At 36.6% G+C, this 18,710-nt stretch overlaps 3 protein-coding genes across 4 annotated transcripts; 2 read left to right on the forward strand and 1 right to left on the reverse strand.

Moving 5' to 3' along the window:
* Window positions 1-2,348: 2,348 nt before the first annotated feature.
* On the forward strand, window positions 2,349-4,569 carry LOC119983130 (agamous-like MADS-box protein AGL12). 2 transcript variants are annotated; one of them, XM_038826809.1, is made up of 7 exons: window positions 2,349-2,690; window positions 3,035-3,149; window positions 3,383-3,444; window positions 3,595-3,697; window positions 3,989-4,030; window positions 4,168-4,209; window positions 4,305-4,569. In XM_038826809.1, exons 1-7 carry the CDS (start codon window positions 2,509-2,511, stop codon window positions 4,398-4,400), a joined length of 642 nt encoding a protein of 213 aa, XP_038682737.1. In that variant the 5' UTR covers window positions 2,349-2,508; the 3' UTR covers window positions 4,401-4,569. The 2 variants fall into 2 exon arrangements, with proteins under 2 accessions (XP_038682737.1, XP_038682738.1); XM_038826810.1 differs by having other exon boundaries at window positions 3,038-3,149.
* Window positions 4,570-5,964: 1,395 nt separating this feature from the next.
* Window positions 5,965-9,235, reverse strand: LOC119982083 (putative 12-oxophytodienoate reductase 11). Its single transcript, XM_038825267.1, has 5 exons — window positions 8,915-9,235; window positions 8,488-8,628; window positions 8,278-8,408; window positions 6,884-7,060; window positions 5,965-6,812 (listed from the first exon to the last, which is right to left on the reverse strand). The coding sequence occupies exons 1-5, from the start codon at window positions 9,094-9,096 to the stop codon at window positions 6,220-6,222; spliced, it is 1,224 nt and encodes a 407-aa protein (XP_038681195.1). The 5' UTR covers window positions 9,097-9,235; the 3' UTR covers window positions 5,965-6,219.
* Window positions 9,236-9,411: 176 nt separating this feature from the next.
* On the forward strand, window positions 9,412-14,323 carry LOC119982082 (elongation factor 1-gamma 2-like). The gene is made up of 9 exons (XM_038825266.1): window positions 9,412-9,516; window positions 9,647-9,693; window positions 10,576-10,725; window positions 10,806-10,866; window positions 10,940-10,992; window positions 11,502-11,603; window positions 11,714-12,227; window positions 13,512-14,132; window positions 14,307-14,323. Exons 2-8 carry the CDS (start codon window positions 9,685-9,687, stop codon window positions 13,889-13,891), a joined length of 1,269 nt encoding a protein of 422 aa, XP_038681194.1. The 5' UTR covers window positions 9,412-9,516; window positions 9,647-9,684; the 3' UTR covers window positions 13,892-14,132; window positions 14,307-14,323.
* Window positions 14,324-18,710: the final 4,387 nt, after the last annotated feature.

Below are 18,710 nucleotides of genomic sequence, written 5' to 3' on the forward strand. Positions count from 1 at the left end.
ATTATGGGGAAGAGCTCATGAGATCCAACCCAGGCACCACTGTTGCTATACTGACGAATAGGTAGCAACCAGATTCACAAGCCGTATTTCAGGGATTTTATGTTTGCTTCAAGAGCTGCAAACATGATTGTTGGCAGCATGCAGGCCTGTTTTAGGAATTGATGGGTGTTTCTTGAAAGGCTTAGTGAAGGGAGAGTTACTAACAGCAATTGGTAGGGATGACAACAATCAAATGTTCCCAGTTGCTTGGGCAGTGGTAGAAGTTGAGAATACTGATAGTTGGACTTGGTTTCTGAGATTGGTAAGGCAAGACTTGGGCATATTGGATGGTGGAGGTTGGACAATTTTAAGTGACAGACAAAAAGTATGTATTTTTGGTATTTTATTGATATTTTTTTCAATGTCCTTACTACTGATATGGTAAATAACAATATTTTTTTTTCAATGTCCTTATTTGTAGGGTTTGGTTGCTGCTGTTTCAATGATGTGGCCAAAGGCATAGCACAGGTTTTGCTGCAGGCATATATGTATGCTAATTGGTCCAAAGAACACAAGGGCAGAGAATTTTGTTTCATGTTAATGGTGAATCTTATCAGGGTCTGTTTTTATAGTTGGTTGCATCATTGCAGATACCCGAAAAAAGAATTCAAAGGGCGAATATCGCCGAGAAGCATTTTTACCAATTTTGTTATTTTTTCAAAAGTAGAGGGGCTTATTTGTTCCTTTTGTTGAAGATGAATGGCTTATTTGTTCCTCTAAGTGTAATTTGTGTACCTCCTGTAATGTCCACTTCATAAGTTAACAGCGCCGTTACTCCACGTGGGCAACGATTTAATAGAAGTTCATCATAAGGGCTTAAATGTTTCGGTTCGTATAATATAAGGGCTTATTTTTAACAACTAAAAATGGAAGAGCCAAAAGAGCACTTTTGCCAAAGTAGAGGGGTCATTTTGGATCTTATCCCATATTTATATATAAACATACACATTTTAGGTTTTTATTTTAAACCCGCATTGGAGAATTCGTGTAAATATATATACATTTGATTAGACTTTCGATTGTCTTTGTACTGGCAGGCTTGTAACAGGCAAGCAACCAACGACTTGCATGAATGGATTTTCTTGCAATCCTAGGTTAATTAAATAGTAAGAGTTTTAATGTACGTACCATAATCAAGTAAATTATAATTTTGTTCAAGAACCAATTGATATTGTCTATTTGATCCCTAGACATCGTTCAATTTTATAAGGAAGGGATAACATATATATATGTGTGTGTGTGGGATCTAATTAATCTTTTTCACGTAAAGGAATGGATGTCCACATGGAAGAGAATATACAAGTGGCAAACCCTAAGTAAAAGCATGCAACTTATGATTATCTTGAGATATTTCAATAAATCTTTTCAAGGTTTTCTATTGAATGCAAGTGAGATTTGACAATGTTCTTTATTGTTTACCTTTTCCCCTTTTCCTTTTTTGGCTATCTAAGATTCTTGTAGTCTTCAAGGTTAAGTTGAGTGAGACTACTGGTGATTAGATGTTTTTTTGTCAAGGAAACAAATAGCATGCATGAAATGCCTGAAAATGCCAAGAAACGAGGAAAAAGTATTGGTGGATGGAGAAAGGCAAAACAGTACACACATGGGCAGCTCATTGGCTAATGTGAGCTCATGTGGGCTGCACATGATAAAGCTATTCCATGCACCATCCCATATACAATATTATAACACTCGGCGTGGGCGGGGTACACGCCTCTGCAGGGCAAGTTTTGATCGCGTTGGATTAGCTAACGAGCGATGAAGGGGTTAAATCTCTTATTTCATATCGCTTAGGGGAAGATATGAAGTGCAGTATATAATATATATGTCAAACTTTCAAACAAGTAAAAGTGTTTTCCCTTGGAGGGGATGCACTTAACCACATTGGAATTTTTTAGTTAAGCGTGATCCTGCAAGAATAAGATTGAGCCACGAGGGCCTGTGAGTCCCAGTGTGACTAGGCCACAAAGTATTACTAGTGCGGAGGGGTGGACTGTTACTGTATATATATATATATATATATATCTATACACATTATATTACCTTGTTTTTTATTCAAAAAATATGATGGGTGACCAATGGTTCTTTCTTAAACATGTCATATTCTCAAGACATGATGATTTAATTAGTAGTAGCTATTTAGTGGATGGAAATAGTTTTGCTTGGCTGTTCATGCTTCTTTTTTTGTTGGATTGATGTGTAAAAAGGAAAAAGATATGCCCAACCCAATAGATTTATATATATTCTTGTTGGGGTAGAGAACACCAATTAAAGGGGGACTATATATAGAGCTCAAGCCATCAAACATTGAGAGGCATTAAGTTTCACAAGTAGTTCTCTTGCTCGCAACAACAAGAAGCTAGTTCAAACTAGTGGAAGGTTGTCTGCTGATAAAAAAAACAACACAGCCACCAAAACTAGAAGAAAAAACACCAAACCCTAGAAGAAGATCCACACATAAATATATCAATGGCTCGTGGAAAGGTTCAGATGAAGAGGATCGAGAATCCGGTGCATCGACAGGTGACCTTCTGCAAGCGCCGTGCTGGGCTCCTTAAGAAGGCCAAGGAGCTCTCTGTGCTCTGTGATGCTGAAATTGGACTTGTCATTATCTCTTCCCATGGAAAGATCTATGAACTTGCCACCAAAGGGTCTCCATCTTTCTCTCTCTAGCTCTTCTTTTTCAATATATTGCTCATGTCTTGTGGGTCACTTAAGCGTTAGGGTGGGTCTAAACTATCCTAAAAAAATTTAGGATTTAGAATTTACGATTTATAAGCAGATGAGGGTGTCTATAGTCGAAACTATGACCGTCTCATATGTTTTTCAAAATTAAAAATTGTGTGGATCCCACACTTAAAGACAGATCGGACGGCTGTAGTGAAAATTGTAGTGACTGTTTACAGTTTGCACTGCATGTACCCTTAACTCGTTTATAAGTCCCTAAAACAGTACGGAATGTTTATTGTTGAAATTTTGTTTGTTTCTTTTGAAGAAGCATGCAAGGGCTTATTGAGAGGTACATGAAGTCGACCCGATCATCAGGATCTTCGCAACAGCCGTCTGAAAATGAACAACAAGCTGCCATTGATCAGCCACAACCAGCCCTGGTATGTGTTTAATTATTATTAATCATGATTAATTAATCTTTCTCTTAATTAATAAAGTAACTTACAGATAGATGCATATTAATTGTACTATACTGTATATATAACTACTATATATTATCATCATTCAAAAAGTTCTGCATCGGATGCTGCATCCATTAATGTCTTCTTATATATATATATGTATGTATGTATGTATATGATGTATGGATTTATAATCTTATGCATGCTTGCAGGAGGTTAAAGAGGAGATCAACGTGCTGAAACAGGAGATCGAAATACTCCAGAAGGGACTCAGGTATATTACAAATGCTTGAAAACAGTACTGCCACTAATAATATTCTTTCTTGGTCTTCAATTCTTCTTTCTTCTTCTTTTCTTTTTAGATTATATATTTCGAAATATGTGAATAATTAGTGGTATAAATATTATATCATGCTTGTATTAGGTGCATGTTTGGTGGGGGAGCTAATGGCATGATAACTTTGGATGAATTACTTATACTTGAAAAACATCTTGAAGAATGGATTTATCATATACGCTCTGCCAAGGTAAGAATATTTGTAGTCGGTTTTGGTCGGGTTTTTTAACATAACTTAAACTGATCAAACAGTCATTTTTTTCGATATTTTGTTCGTTTTTTCGATTCGATTTGGTTTTTAATGGAGAAATGTGTCAGTTCGATTTCGATTGAGAGTTTTTTTCAACAGCCCTACTTATGGGAGAATTTGTGTGTGTATATATATATATATATATATATTATCGTAAACAAATAATTAACTCAAGTTAATTATCATTATTTGATGATGAGATATTTAATTATGGTATTAAAATGAATCCAGATGGACATTATGCTTCAGGAAATTCAACTATTGAGGAACCAGGTTAGTTCCGAATTAAACTCATATAATTAATTAGATCCTCCTCTTCATTTACATAGTCCAAATACACAACTTAATTAATTGTTATTAATCATTTTGCTAAGGAAATTAATAATTTTATTTTTTTCCCATTGTTGAAGGAAGGAATACTGACAGCTGCTAATAAACATCTCCTCGAGAAGGTAATTAACACATAAATATATATATTTTGTGTCTTTATTTAGGAGAAAAAAAGATATACAAGTAATTTATATAAAAATTTTGTGGCTTTGTGCAGATAGAGGAGAATTATATTGGGACTGCTAACTTTGCACCAGTGATCACTAATTTTCCATATCCGCTAACTATACAGAATGAGATATTTCAGTTTTAGAGAAATTTAATTTCCTAGGTTTGGAGTACTGTAATAATAAAGTTAAAATAATTATGGATGTGTTTGTAATATATATGTCTACATAGGTTGTAAACTGTGTAGATATATATATAATCCTGCTATTAATTGACGCAATGGAGTGTGATATAAGAAGTTTTTGTTTGGAACATATATCTATATATTTCATATAGATATATATGTTTCCAAGTGAAATTATTAGTTTCAATGAAAAAGTGTGGCCTATGGTTGATTTTCTTTCAAGACATTATTAGGGTTTGTTTGTATGTTTTCTGTTTTTTCTGTTCCCGACCGTGTGTTTTTTTTCCTTCAAAAAATGTCTTTGTTTTTCGTTTTATGTTTCTACGTGATTTTTTGTATCTTGTACTTTTCTAAAAAGAACCAAACACATTTTAAAATTTTTCTTCAAAAAATGAAAAATACATGAAAAACAATCATACCAAACAAACACACACTTACTCTCGCTTTCAACTTTCAGCTCCTTTGATTCTCTCATCTCATGCTCAAACTCATTCCATTATGAACCAAATATCCCCATATCCGCCAACCCCAATAAATTTTTAGATTAAGTGGGTAAGAAATTAGATGAACATAATTGTTTTTAGATGGTCCACAAGTTTTCAGGTAGACCCATTGAACTCAAACTATGATGATATCGGGGAGAGAATCATAAACCACTTGGATGATGGTCTAGTGGTAAATCTCTATGGGGTCAAACCGCATGAGGTTCTAAGTTTAATTTCCACTAAGAACAATATCATTGTTGCCACGCGCTACATTTATTCCCAACTTATCATGTCTTTAAAAGGGAAACGACCATCCATGGATAATATAGCCAACCAAACAAAGTACTTTTTTTACGCAGGACTTTATTTAAGAGAAATAAAATTATATTATTGAGGTCAGTAAGTGCCCTCATATTTCTAGCTAGATTTAAAATATCTATGGGAATATTGTTAATAGGGGTATACGTCGGGTCGGATCCCGGGTTATCAGACTAGATCGGACCCAACTTGATTTTTTTAAGACCTTTCAAACCCAAACGATACCCTTAACATTCCCGAACAATTGGTTGGGAAAACCTAAGCCCTAATTCCTGAACTCTAAATTACCTTAAACACTAATTTCTAACCTCTAAACTCTAATATATCATTTAAAAAAGTATGACTTAACATAATTTTTGGGAGAGAATTGTAGTTACAATTTGAGCCCATCCAAGCTCTATTGCTGTAAGATCTCTGCCTGCCTATTGGTGCCAAAACAACTCTGACAAAAAATCATCATCAAGTAACTAAATCAAGCATCACACTGTCATGAACCAACAAACATCATATGATCTCCTCCAACATTATCTTTTGGGTAGAGATGGGAGGCTACAAATGAAAATCTTCTTTTGCTCTTTCAGAGCTCAAGAGAGAACAGAGAAGTAAATCAGGTGTTTAGAGAAACTATCAGTGGCTGGTGACACCCAAAAGCTGCTATTTGACCATTGAGAATGTCATTACACACTTGTGCACAAAACAACAACAAAAGAATGAAGAATGCTATAACATATTTTTTTTCTTCATCACATAAATTCAAAGGGCACACAGAAATTACAAATTACACTTCTGACTGTAGTCACTATACAAATGAGAAAGATTGTAGTTTCCGCATCTTGTAAGGAGTATAAGTTGGGAGATTATATGCATAGTCCCTTATTCAAACTATACGATGTGCATTGATTGGGGACTGTTTCAATGAGTATTGTACAACAGTAGAAACTTTATACAGTTTCAATTTATTTTCTCCCTTCACAAATCTAAGGTGTGGATTCCAGAGATGGATAATCAGTATAACCAATGACCGGATCAGGTGTATAGAACGTCTTCCTCTCATACTTATTGAGAGCCGCATCGACCTCGAATCTCCTTGGCAAATCAGGATTGGCCAAGAAATGGCGACCATAAGCGACGAGATGTGCATAGTTCTCTGCCACAGCTTTGTTACCATCTTCCCTTTCATATCCACCTACTGCAATAAAAGTGCCACTGAAAGCCTCTCTCATTGGCAAAAGGCTATGAGGGGTTTCGGCTTTTTCTCTAGGTTTTATCATTCTTGGTTCAACAGCATGGAGATACAGAATTCTGTATTTATTTAGGGATTGAGACATGTAGAGAGCTAGTGTTGAAGGATTTGAATCTCCTGATTCCATATAGTTTGCAAAGGGAGACAACCTTATTCCAACTCTATCAGCACCAATCTCATTAGCAACAGCTTCAACTACTTCAAGAGCAAATCGACATCGATTCTCTAATGATCCACCGTATTCATCTGTCCGGTCGTTCACTTGATCTTTCATGAACTGATCAATGAGGTAGCCGTGAGCTCCATGGATCTCAACTCCGTCAAAACCTGCATGAAATATGTAAGTTTTCTGGCAGTTCTGGAAAAAAGGAATAAAAGGATGGAGGAAGAAAACTTTCCAGCTTCAATAGCATTCCTTGCAGCAATTCGGAAATCATTGATAACATGTGGAATTTCATCGATCCTAAGGCGCCTTGGAGGTGAAAAATGGTCAACCTCCACACCGTTAGTTGAAAATTGAGGAGGCAATGACTTGTCAGTGCAAGAAATTGGAGCTTGCCCATTTGGTTGAAAAACTAAACATAATTCCAGTAATGGAGAATGATTAACCATCCAATCTAATAATCCATATATATATTTTTTAAAATATAAGTAAACAATCAGGCAATAGTATAATGAACGGTTAAGCAGGTTATTATATCATAGAATCCATTGACATAACCAACTTCACAGAAACTATTTAACATGGCAAAAGAAGATGCTTGTCCAGATTTCTTAGCTGATGACATTTCCGAAAAACTTGTCAAAGAGAGGATCACATATGATAGAATCTATGCAGAGATTTCCTGATGCAGTCACCAGAGGCTGCCGGAATATTTTCCTAACAGCAGATAGCAGATCTGAATAACAGAGAGAGAATTAAAACTACTTAGTCTGTGAACAACTATTAAGAAAGGAGGATAGTAAATGATACCCCAGATTACAGAAAAGCTAAAAAATCAATAAAACTCTAAGGCAGAAGCAGAATATGATAAAGCTCCTCATTTGACCCTTTTTATAAATGTAAAACTGAGCTTCAACTCTTTGAACTCTTCGTTCCTTAGAACCTAGAAACCGTTACTGGCACTCCTCAATTTCTTGGCACCTCCTCTTCAACCCATTAGCAGTTAGCATTACATCACTGCATTTTTCCTTTTTTGCTTGACTGTCTTTTGGAAAACCACGGGTTAACTTTCAACTTTGAAGTTATTAAAGAATAGATCATCTCCATGCAGCCATCAAAATGGTGGTCCATGAGATTTAATGAGAAGTCTCATCTATAACTATAACCAAGGACATATTCACACATGGATTTCAAAATTTAGAATTATAGTACTTCATTCTCTAATTCATATCATCTTTGACTCATACAAAATGTTGTAAACAGCCAGAGTATTAGTCCCCTGTAACAGCATTCTGATTTTCTTACATAAAAAGTTTAGGTTAAACCGTCAATATACAGCCTTAACCCAAGAATGAAATTCTACCTTGCCGACTCTTATTTTCCCGCAGTAAGGCCATGAATTACATATCAGATATAGGGCTCGACATGTATTGCTTTAACAAGCTTCTGATCCGGATATGTAACTTGAACGGCATGTTTCATAGGCATCAGCGAACTCATTGAAATAAGCAACCTAAGATTTCTTGTAAGCATGCTTATAAACATATAGAGCATAAAAAAGCGAAATGAAATCTCTTCACTAAACAATCTTCAGAGAAAAAAAGAAGAAGCAACTAGCCAATAACTCACTGCTTTTAGAAACCCTTCCAGCATGCCAAATCTGACAAAAGAAAACCCCTCCGTTGGCATGCACAGCATCTACAATGGGTTTCCATGCTTCAACTTGTTCTTTGGTCCAAATACCAGGTGTTCTTGGATACCTTTATACATACGCAAAATCAGACCACTTTTGAATGCCAGTGTTCAAACCAAGAAAGCAAATCTATCAAAACAAGTTACCCTTGGGCAGTTTCTGATATTCCGGTGGCTTCACCAATAAGAAGACCCCCTTTGGTGGATCTCTGAGAGTAGTACAATATGGCATGAGGCTGAGCAACATTGTTGTATGATCTCATTCTCGTCAACGGCGCCAAAACAATTCTGAAAAACAATTGAACGTTTAAATAACTAAAAATCTAAATAAAAAAACCAACACCCAACAGTATTAACCAATAAACTTCACATCTCATCTCTTCTCTCCCACTCTCCAGAGCCTAATAGGAACACAGCCTTGAAGGTTAATCTCAACCCAAAAGTTAAAACTAGTAAATAAAGCTCTGAATAAGCAGATATGGAACAACTATGATATAGATATAAAATATCATAACCATAAACCATCACAGATACGGAATATGAACATTATGGATGAAAATATTGAACACTGTACCGATGAGAGAGATTGAAATTTCCCATCTTGTAAGGTGTGAGAAGAGGAATAGTTGGAGTTTTAGAAGACATATGGCCATCGTTATTGCTGGTAATCCCTTCCTGCTGTTCTTTCCCTGCCATTTGTGCTCTTGAGTGGCAACTAATGAAGTTAAATAAACAGGGGAAAGATAAGGAACCCATTTCAGAGTCTACTTCACGCAAAAATGTGACCAATGCCGAAGGAGATGATTGGAATCCACCACCATACTGCCATAGTGGAGCTGCCTCCAATGGTTTTTCCAATAAGCAAGATATTGACCCTTCATTGCTTCGGAAGGCTGGAAATAAGCCAGGTTGGTGAAACCATATTATCTAAAACCTTTTTTTTTTTTTTTTGGTGTTGTATTGGGCCTGAATTAGTCGTATATGGGCCTAAATAATTACTGGATCGCGTGGGCCCATCAGGACACTTCCAGCACTTTTTTTATTTTATTTTTTTATTTTTAGTGAGAGTCGGTTCTATATTTATGGTCAGTACACAAACCCTAAAACCTCTCTGAACAGTCAAACAACACTTCTTAGCCTCCGCTCTCACTCTTTCTCCGAGAGTTAGGCCGTCAGGTTCTTCTCCTTCTTCTCCTGTATATCTTTTAGTGTCTAATTGTGTTATACTTCGTTCTTTTATCGTTTTGTGTTTGAATTTCGGCGTTCTTGTTTTCAATGTGTTTGTATATTTCTACTTTGTTAGCAGATCTTGTTGCATCGAGCGAGCACTCCGATCTGTTAGCCATGGCTCTGGTATGTATTTCGAATCCTTTAATTGGGAAATTCGATTTATGATTTCTGTGCATAGTTTTTTTAGATCTATGTATTTTTCTGCCCTAAAAATAGAAAATCGTTATGGGCCAAAGTGATGGTTACCTGCGATTAAGTGACTATATCTGAATAGAACGCGTAGAGTCAATTTGGATTGTGTAAATAGCAAGGACTGAATTGGATTAGATTTTCATAGTTTCTTTTGTCAAACTGGTGCACAATTTAGCTAGGATGAGTGACTTGTTATATGCTTGTTGTTAAATAGAGTTTCATTGGAAATGTTAGGATTAAGGCACTAGACAAACCAATCGGCCTCTACTAATATTTTTCAAGGTGTTGGGTTCCGATTACTTTAGATGGACAGCAATTGTTTGGCAGCAAGTGGCTTTGGTCTGGGGGATTAAGTCATTGCTATTATTGGTGTATAACGATTGATAATTACTATTTTTAATGGAGTTTTTATGAAGTCAGATCAACAGAGGAATTATTTTGCATTCTCTGAGGACACTGTTAGGCAGGATATTTTTACCTATGACATATAGAGAATGTTTTAGTGGAGTATTTAATTTCTAAAAGGTTTGTACGTTCTTTGCTCATATACTGGATCTAAAGTCTTAAGGGGCAAAAGACATGGCCTGTCATTGAGAGGGAATTTTTGTTGAAAATTGGGAATCATATTTGTAATTGTTCTCTGTTGCTTCTAATAATTTATTTTTGCTAATTTATATAATATTTTTCTGCATTTGTAGCCATATGGTAATTACCATTATCATAAATCTTTATTGGATAGTTGTGTAAATGATTTCGGTTTTGAAGTTTTTTAATGCTGGAGATTCTAAATATTGTGTTTTGATCTACTTATAGGTGTTGCACTCGGGAAGCACAAATAAAAATGCTTTCAAGGTTCTAATTGCTGCAGAGTATTCTGGTGTCAAAGTTGAATTGGTCAAGAATTTTGAGATGGGTGTGACGAATAAGGCTCCTGAGTTTCTCAAGATGAATCCCCTTGGAAAGGTCTGCTATCATATTTGTGAAGTTCTCCATTTGTGGTAATTTGGTGTATGTGTTTTTCCCTAATGAGTTCTTCATATTAGGTTCCTGTTCTGGAAACACCTGATGGCCCTATCTTCGAGAGCAATGCCATTGCTCGTTATGGTGAGATGATATTTTAATTCTTCATCTGGTTTTCCAAATTGCAACTTTTATCGACTGTTGTTGTATTTCACAGTTACCCGATTGAAGGCAGATAATCCTCTATACGGATCTTCATTGATTGAATATGTAAGTTGTGCATAATTTGCTTGCATTTCAACACTAACAAGAAGGGAAAAAAAGAAAAATAGTGCGATGGATTCTAGTTCTATAGTCTATCCCTGTATTTTTTTGGTGTGCACTGTATCTGTAAGTCGTTTAGAGGGAAAGAACATGTTCAGTGTGTTGTCCCTTAAAGTGGTACTTTAAGCAAACGAAACTCTTTGGGTCTTCAAATTTACAGTGCTATATATTTAGGTGTCTTCTCTCTGTATATATACATGTAAGACTCAAATAATTCCTACATGACACTCTAAGAAACTGTAATACTCCGTCTTTGAAGCTGTACTTTTTCCACATAAGCATTTCATAATCGAAATGAATGAGTTTTGTTCATATAAGCAAAAATTCTTGATGCCTCCTCTAGTACTAAATCTACATGGTGGCTTAATTTTGTGACGCTTATATGGTTGACTTGGATGGATTCTTTCAAACTGCTGTTGTCTTTTTGTTTATCATCTTGGAAATTTTATTGGCAGGCCCATATTGAGCAGTGGATTGATTTTGCATCAATGGAGATTGATACCTCCATCGCACGCTGGCTATATCCACGACTTGGCTTTGGTGTATACCTTCCTCCGGTTAGTATTTTGCTTTCATACTGTTTTCTATATCCAATATGTAGTATCTTGCAATAGTGGCTACAGTTGACTCATATCTTAGCATGTGCTCTCTTGTTAATTTTCTGAAGGCCGAGGAAGCTGCAATTTCTGCGCTGAAGAGAGGACTAGGTGCTTTGAACACATATCTAGCTTCAAACACTTACCTGGTTGGACATTCTGTGACGCTGGCTGATATTGTCATGACATGCAATTTGGCATATGGCTTCAGCAAATTGATGACTGCAAGCTTTACAAAAGAATTTCCTCATGTTGAGAGATACTTGTGGACTATGGTTAATCAGCCAAATTTCACTAAGATATTGGGTGAGGTGAAACAAGCAGAATCTGTTCCTCCTGTTCATAAGTCTACACAGGCTAAAGAACCTGCAAAACCCACAAAGGAGGAGACAAAGAAAGAGGCCAAAAAGGAAGCCAAGAAAGAACCAGCAAAGCCTAAAGAAGAGGATGAAGTTGAGGAAGAGGCACCCAAGCCCAAGGCAAAGAATCCACTTGATCTTTTGCCTCCTAGCAAGATGATTCTGGATGAATGGAAGAGACTTTATTCAAACACAAAGACCAACTTCCGTGAGGTTGCTATTAAAGGTATTTTTTTTCTTAAGCTTCTCAATATTTTAAATATAGCAGGAACAATCTTTCTTTTCTTTTTTTGTGCTTATGTGAACTTGGTAACATTAGCTATCGCTGATGGTCTTGGAATTCTATCAGTGTACCTCTTTCATCTCTAATCACCGTTGCTTCTCCTGTTTATTGAAGTTAGTAAAGGCCATGTGTTATGGATGTTACCTCTTTTATCTCTAACGACCAATACTTCTCCTGTTTATTGAAGACTTAAAGATTTGATGGTAGTAAAGGCCATACTTTATGGATGTAGGATGACTTCAGTATCCGTTTAACATTAGCTATCGCTGATGGTCTTGGAATTCTATCAGTGTACCTCTTTCATCTCTAATCACCGTTGCTTCTCCTTTTTATTGAAGTTAGAAAAGGCCATGTGTTATGTATGTTACCTTTTTTATCTATAACGACCATTGCTTCTCCTATTTATTGAAGACTTGAAGTTGGTAAAGGCCATGCTTTATGGATGTTGGATGACTTCAGTATCCGTTTCTTTTCTGTTGTTCTCCTTGTTCTTGTAGCTGTTTTTTCCGTGCTTCTGTTTTTTGCTTTTACCATTGGAGTTCATCTTTTCCGATTATTTGGTCAAATCTAATCAGCCATCCCAAGGGTATATTTCCATCTACGTCATGGTTCTTGCTGATACCTATTTTGGCTTGCAGCTTTTTATAGCATTTTCTAGTAGACATTGATTTTGAGTTTCATTGGTTGGGAATGCTTGCACCTGTCTGATTGTAAGCATAACTTCAAACTCCTCGATTTAATATAATTGAAAATCCTTCTAATGAATAATGCAGTGGCCATTTTTCCTCTTAGTGGTTGTTTTCCTTTTCTTCATCAACACTGATGTCCTCACTCTGTGCATGTTGGTGGTTCAGTTAGTCCAAGAAATGGTCCATTAATAGCTTCAAAGTCGCCAGTGTAAATGTCACTGTCTTTAAAAAAAAAAGTTGACCTTCAAATGCATCTTCTCTCCATATGTCTGCCTGTCTCCCAGTGAACTTTTTTTGTTGTGCAAGAGAAGGAAAAGCCATTAAGTTCTAGTATCATAAGCTTAAGTTGGTCTCCCCCCCCCCCCTTCTTATTTTCAAGTAAGTTTGGTGAGGTATTTAATCACTGGTAACAGAGAGGGGGTGTTGGTTGTTTTCTTCTGTTGCTTTCTCATCCTCCCTAATAATGGGAGGGAAGCAACCCCCCATTCCGCCTCACTCTTGGGTCGGTTATTAACATTTTCTTTGGTTCCTGTTGCAGGCTTTTGGGACATGTATGATCCCGAGGGATACTCTCTTTGGTTTTGTGACTACAAATACAATGACGAGAACACAGTCTCATTTGTGACGCTCAACAAGGTTGGCGGCTTTCTGCAGCGTATGGATTTGGCTCGTAAGTATGCTTTTGGGAAGATGCTGGTGATTGGCTTAGAGGCACCCTTCAAGGTGAAGGGCCTGTGGCTCTTCCGTGGACAGGAGATCCCTCAGTTTGTACTTGACGAGTGTTATGACATGGAGCTGTATGAATGGAAGAAGGTTGACATTGCAGATGAGGCACAGAAGGAGCGTGTGAGTCAGATGATTGAAGATTTTGAGCCTTTTGAGGGGGAGGCTTTGTTGGATGCCAAGTGCTTCAAGTGAGAAATATCCCGTGTCTGGATTAGGGTCACTTTTAGCCTTTGGGAGTCTCAAAATGAACTTTGTTTTTGTTTTCTGTCTTCCTACTTGTGACTGCCAATCATTTTTGTCAAAATCTTGTCATATGATGTGTTAGTCCATCTGATGTTTATTGGGATACAGTTGTTTAAATTACGTTACTTACACCAGTTGAATCGTCAGTTTAGAGTGTTGTCTGTAGATTATATATGTGGAGGTTTTGATGGTGTTCGAGGGGGGGGGGGGGCCGGGGCCGCCGTATGTGCCTCGCACATCTACGATATCAGGGCTCGAAGCCCGGCCCAGGTATGATTCGGTCCCGAAGCTCAGTCAATGCCAGACCCAAGTTAAACAAAAAAGATTTTCCAAAGAAGAAAAACAATGTACATTAAAGTTAAAGAAAAATGCATTATGTCGCGTGATTGTCTCGTGACGGTTTTTATTCTTTTTCTATCATCTAAAGAAGATGTGATTGTGGTCGTGGAATTACGTACTTGTTGTAGAGGATCTTCTTCTTAGAATAACGCGTTAGGTTTTGAGGCAACGAAGAATTCTTTTGATTTTTGGGGGCGATCTTGAATTCTCCAATAAGTAAATTATAAATTTTTTTTCCACTTCGTTTTTAGGGCCAAAATTTCCTTCGTGTTGTTGGGATCCAATAGGTCTCACCAAACCCACCTCTGTTTCTATTAAAAAAAACTTGATTTGGGGTTTCCCAATCGTGTTAGCTCACATTATATTAATATTTTGTTGCCGCATATCATATAGAATGTCTCATACTGGTTAAAAATTCTCAACAGCTGCATTTGAATATGATATGTGATCTTTTATGGTAAAACGTCTGACAACTTTTATCTTTAAAGGCTTAGCTAAAGACCCATCAAGTCCCACAGATACAAATAAGGCTGCGACTCACAATGCATCAAGTACCTCTGTTGGGCTTAGGGTGTTGATCATTTTTCTCGCTTTAGTTGCAATTGTCGCATTTGCTGTGTTATTATTCAAGATATGGCAAAAGAAGAAGAGAGAACAGCAGCAGGCCCGCCTTGAAGTTGTTTGAAGATGATGATGAGCTCGAGGTTGAACTTGGCATACGTGACTGAAATACTGCCTTTTGTTTTTCTCTACCGTGTGTAATTTTAACCTGCACTTCGTGGTTGTTGTTGGTCATACACAAGTCCTTGTTGTCTTCTTGTTAGGTTGTCAAATAATTATAACTAGTTTGTCTAGTATATTCTACTTGTATGTGTATATTCTATTCAGAATAGTGGTCTAAGACTCTAAATCGACAAAATTTTGTTTTTTGGAGATTCCATTTGTTTCTCATTTATTTTTCTGTGCACCCAACATTTATCATGATCTGCTTAGAAATTTCGTGCTCACTACTAAAGCATAATATTGACAAGGAATTGACAAATGATGATCTAAAACTAACTTTGATTCTGGATGGTCAGTGGAAATATCGCTGATAGATATTGGTTTGGGAATTTGAATGTCTGCAAAAAATGTTTTCATTACCATATTCGGTTGTCTTATTCTCACTATGACTTAATTATCTCATGTAATGTTTTCATCTCATGAATTTTCAACTTCTTTGATTTCGTCTTGTTAAGTGTGCACCTCAGGGCTAGACAAAGGAAATACGTTTTATATTTCGTTTTGGCAATGTGAGTGTGTGACTAAGTAAGATGAAGACAACTTCTTAACCGAAGGTTAAGCAGATGTGGAATCAAATAAGAATTTGTGGACTTAGGTTCTGTAAATATTAGGTGGGATATTTGTGGATGTCAATGTGGCTGATGGTTTTCATGAGGAGGTTCTGTTTGGAGTTCTATAGGAATATAGAGAGTTGGATGAGTGTAGTTTGTAACTGGCAAGGCGAGGCTCAGTTGAAGCTTAAATTTAGTATGGAGTAGCATGTGCAATGATTGTTTGGTGCAAATCTTGTTCTTTGGATTCATACGGGGATGAAGAAGAGACTGCTAAAAAATTTCAGTGAAATTGTTGTTAGAGGCAGGATTTCGATTTTATGAGAAGCTGATTTTGTTTAAGGTGGTGTCGGTGCACAGTGAGATGGGCTGAACCAATTGAAGTTATAATGGTGAGTTCCTTTGAGATCTCTTTAGATGATTGATGGAGCAGCACAAAAACAGCTGTCTGTTTGATTGTACTCAGGGTTCTGCATGATCTTAGAGCCATCTCAAGTTGATGTTGCTAATGCTATGAGATATGTTCTCTTTTTCTAGCTTTTAATAATTTGGTGACCAAAGATCTGCAACCTTCGTATGTTTCGCCACCTGGGGCAGCACACTCCTTATAACTATCACGCACTTCAAAAGCATTAGCGCTTGTTTAATAAGTGTGAGTAACGTATTTAAAGCACGCAATAGGAGTTTCAGCATCCATACATCTCAACAGTGTGGATAATTGTAGTTCCTCTGTTTACATATCAGTTAGAAATAAGTGTAGCGCCCACACCGGGTAATATATTTAACACCGAAATATCAGTTTCAGGTTTGGATAATGATTTGAATTGTGGTTGTCTTGAATTTGAAAATCTCCTTAATATCTCTATTTCTGTGTGCACACGTTTGTGTGTGCATGGTAAAGATCAGGGAGTACATGTTTCTTGAATGTGATAATGCCTAGCTTGCTGATATCGTAGATGTGCGAGTTGCTGGGAGGGAGGGTAGTGGCATCCAATGATATTATGAAAGCTATGATATATAAGTATCAGTAACACTAATACCCCTGTTACAGACGTCATGCTGGCAGTTTCTTCAGTATGTCATATATGTAGCTTAATCTTTGCCTTTGGTATTTGTTTCTGTTCTTCTTTATCGATTTCAATGTATGGAAATGGTTGCTTAGCTCTTCACTCTAGTGAACTTTTCTATTGTCATAACCAGTGGTTGTCTTTCTCAATGGTTTGAAAACCAATGCCCATTTTTTGCTTTCTCCTCATGTTCCGTGTTGCTCATTGGCTGATAGATGGATTTGATGTCTTTGACTTCAAACATATGATATGATCATAGGACACCCTTATATTGTGTTACACTGTTGGCAGTGCCTAATGGCTAATATGTCCTCAAATATATTTTCTTTCAATCTTATATTGGATGGAATGCTTCTACTTTTAATGCTGTATTTCCCTTTTTTTTTTGGGTTTGAGGATGCTGTTACTGTATTTGTTCTGTCTTTTTATGATATTTGGGAGGAAGAAAGACACTAGAAAGGAGTACATACATGTGACTTTTGTAGTATGCTGGAGTCTGAACCATCTCCAAATGTTCATTTTTTATGACCTGATGAATATATTCTGTTTTGCTCTTTTGCTTAGCTAAAGTTTGTTGAAGTTTCTTTTCATATCTGGTATTACTTACCTAGGTGAATTATCGCTTAAAAAAGAAGAAGGAAAACTCCTGTGCACAAAGCTCTCGTAATGGGCGGCGTCGGGGATAGACATAATGTACCTAGTCTTTACTCCCACATAATATGTGGGTAGATAGTTTCTCAGAATTGTAACATGTGACCTCTAGGTTGTACCCTTGCAACTCTACTAATGAGTCATATGTACGTATCTTGTATTTAAAAGATAGTCAATTCATATGCCAAATCTGGTAATGGTAGGTCTTTGCTATGCCTATGGTAGGGTGGTCCAACTATGTCATTTAGACAGATGAGCTTGTAATTTTCTTCAATTACCACCTATGTGACTCATTAATGGTGATGGTGTTTCTTTGGTTATGGTACTAGATGAACTAGTTTGTTTGAAAATTGCAGGCACTCTCTGAAAGGCCGAACCATTTTGAGGTCAAACCACATTCAAGTTGCTTTAGCTCCCAGACTACTATGATCTATCCGAAATTAGTAAGCATTAGGCCTTGTTTTATGATTCTAATTTGATGCTGGTCTACTAAACCTCTAGGGTTCATTGCAGACTTAGTTGAATATTTTTGCAAAGTATTTGATGATGAATTCCTCTTTGATTTCTTGTGCTGGCACACTATTTTGTAACCCAGAAACCTGATTTGTGCTTAGCTTAGCTTTTCTTAGCATGTTGTCTGATTCCATGGATAGATTTGAGTAATCTTGTTATATCAACGTGTTTTCATGGATAGATTTGATTCATGTTGCATTTGAGTTCTGGTTGAAAGGTTGATTGGATTCTCTGCCCTAGTCAAGAGTCAATTACAGGCAGACAATGCATCTGCTTGGTCAAGTTTGAAATGGTAGGAGTCTAGGAGATGGCTGCCAAATAATTATGCTGTTATTTCAAAATTGTTCTTCAAAATCTATTTTTACTGGTTATATTTTTAGCAAGTGATCACCTATTAGAATGTGAAATTGACCTCTGCAGAAAAATACAAATTCAACTACTCTGAATTCTCCTGGTTGATGTAGAGCTTTTAGCCATTCTTGGGTGCCTAGACAGATTGTGCATAAGACATTGCCTAGTAATTTTTGATTAACACGTCTATTAGGGTTTCACAGATTTCGTGGAATATATATATATATATATATATATATATATATATATATAAAGAGTGAATCATGAAAAGGATTGGAGGAACTAGAGGGTTGATGTTAGTGGGAAATGACTAGGCAATAGGACCACAAAAATGGTCCTTGCATTACCAGCTATAGAATGAAATCTAAATCAACCATTCCACCTTGTTATGGAGAGATGTTGCCCTTCTTGCTAAGATTTTGAACATATCAAAAGCAAAATGGGATTGGTTGTCGAAAAAAGCAGAGAATTGTTGGTCCTACTCCTACTACTTGTGAAAATGAAGGAAAGGTA

Source organism: Tripterygium wilfordii, chromosome 17 (genome assembly GCF_013401445.1).
Source record: "Tripterygium wilfordii isolate XIE 37 chromosome 17, ASM1340144v1, whole genome shotgun sequence".
Lineage (NCBI taxonomy): Eukaryota > Viridiplantae > Streptophyta > Magnoliopsida > Celastrales > Celastraceae > Tripterygium > Tripterygium wilfordii.

What these genes read in the sequence shown, in the direction of transcription:
- LOC119982083 (XM_038825267.1), bottom strand. Translation starts at nt 9,096, where the DNA reads ATGGGTTCCTTATCTTTCCCCTGTTTATTTAACTTCATTAGTTGCCAC. An exon ending in TGGAAGGGTTTCTAAAAGCA is followed by an intron (nt 7,061 to 8,277) that starts GTGAGTTATTGG and finishes AATTATGTTTAG; the next exon opens with TTTTTCAACCAAATGGGCAA. An exon ending in AAGGAATGCTATTGAAGCTG is followed by an intron (nt 6,813 to 6,883) that starts GAAAGTTTTCTT and finishes TATTTCATGCAG; the next exon opens with GTTTTGACGGAGTTGAGATC.
- LOC119983130 (XM_038826809.1), top strand. Translation starts at nt 2,509, where the DNA reads ATGGCTCGTGGAAAGGTTCAGATGAAGAGGATCGAGAATCCGGTGCAT. An exon ending in ATCATATACGCTCTGCCAAG is followed by an intron (nt 3,698 to 3,988) that starts GTAAGAATATTT and finishes AAATGAATCCAG; the next exon opens with ATGGACATTATGCTTCAGGA. An exon ending in TTCAACTATTGAGGAACCAG is followed by an intron (nt 4,031 to 4,167) that starts GTTAGTTCCGAA and finishes CCATTGTTGAAG; the next exon opens with GAAGGAATACTGACAGCTGC.
- LOC119982082 (XM_038825266.1), top strand. An exon ending in AGATGAATCCCCTTGGAAAG is followed by an intron (nt 10,726 to 10,805) that starts GTCTGCTATCAT and finishes TCTTCATATTAG; the next exon opens with GTTCCTGTTCTGGAAACACC. An exon ending in TTGGTGTATACCTTCCTCCG is followed by an intron (nt 11,604 to 11,713) that starts GTTAGTATTTTG and finishes AATTTTCTGAAG; the next exon opens with GCCGAGGAAGCTGCAATTTC.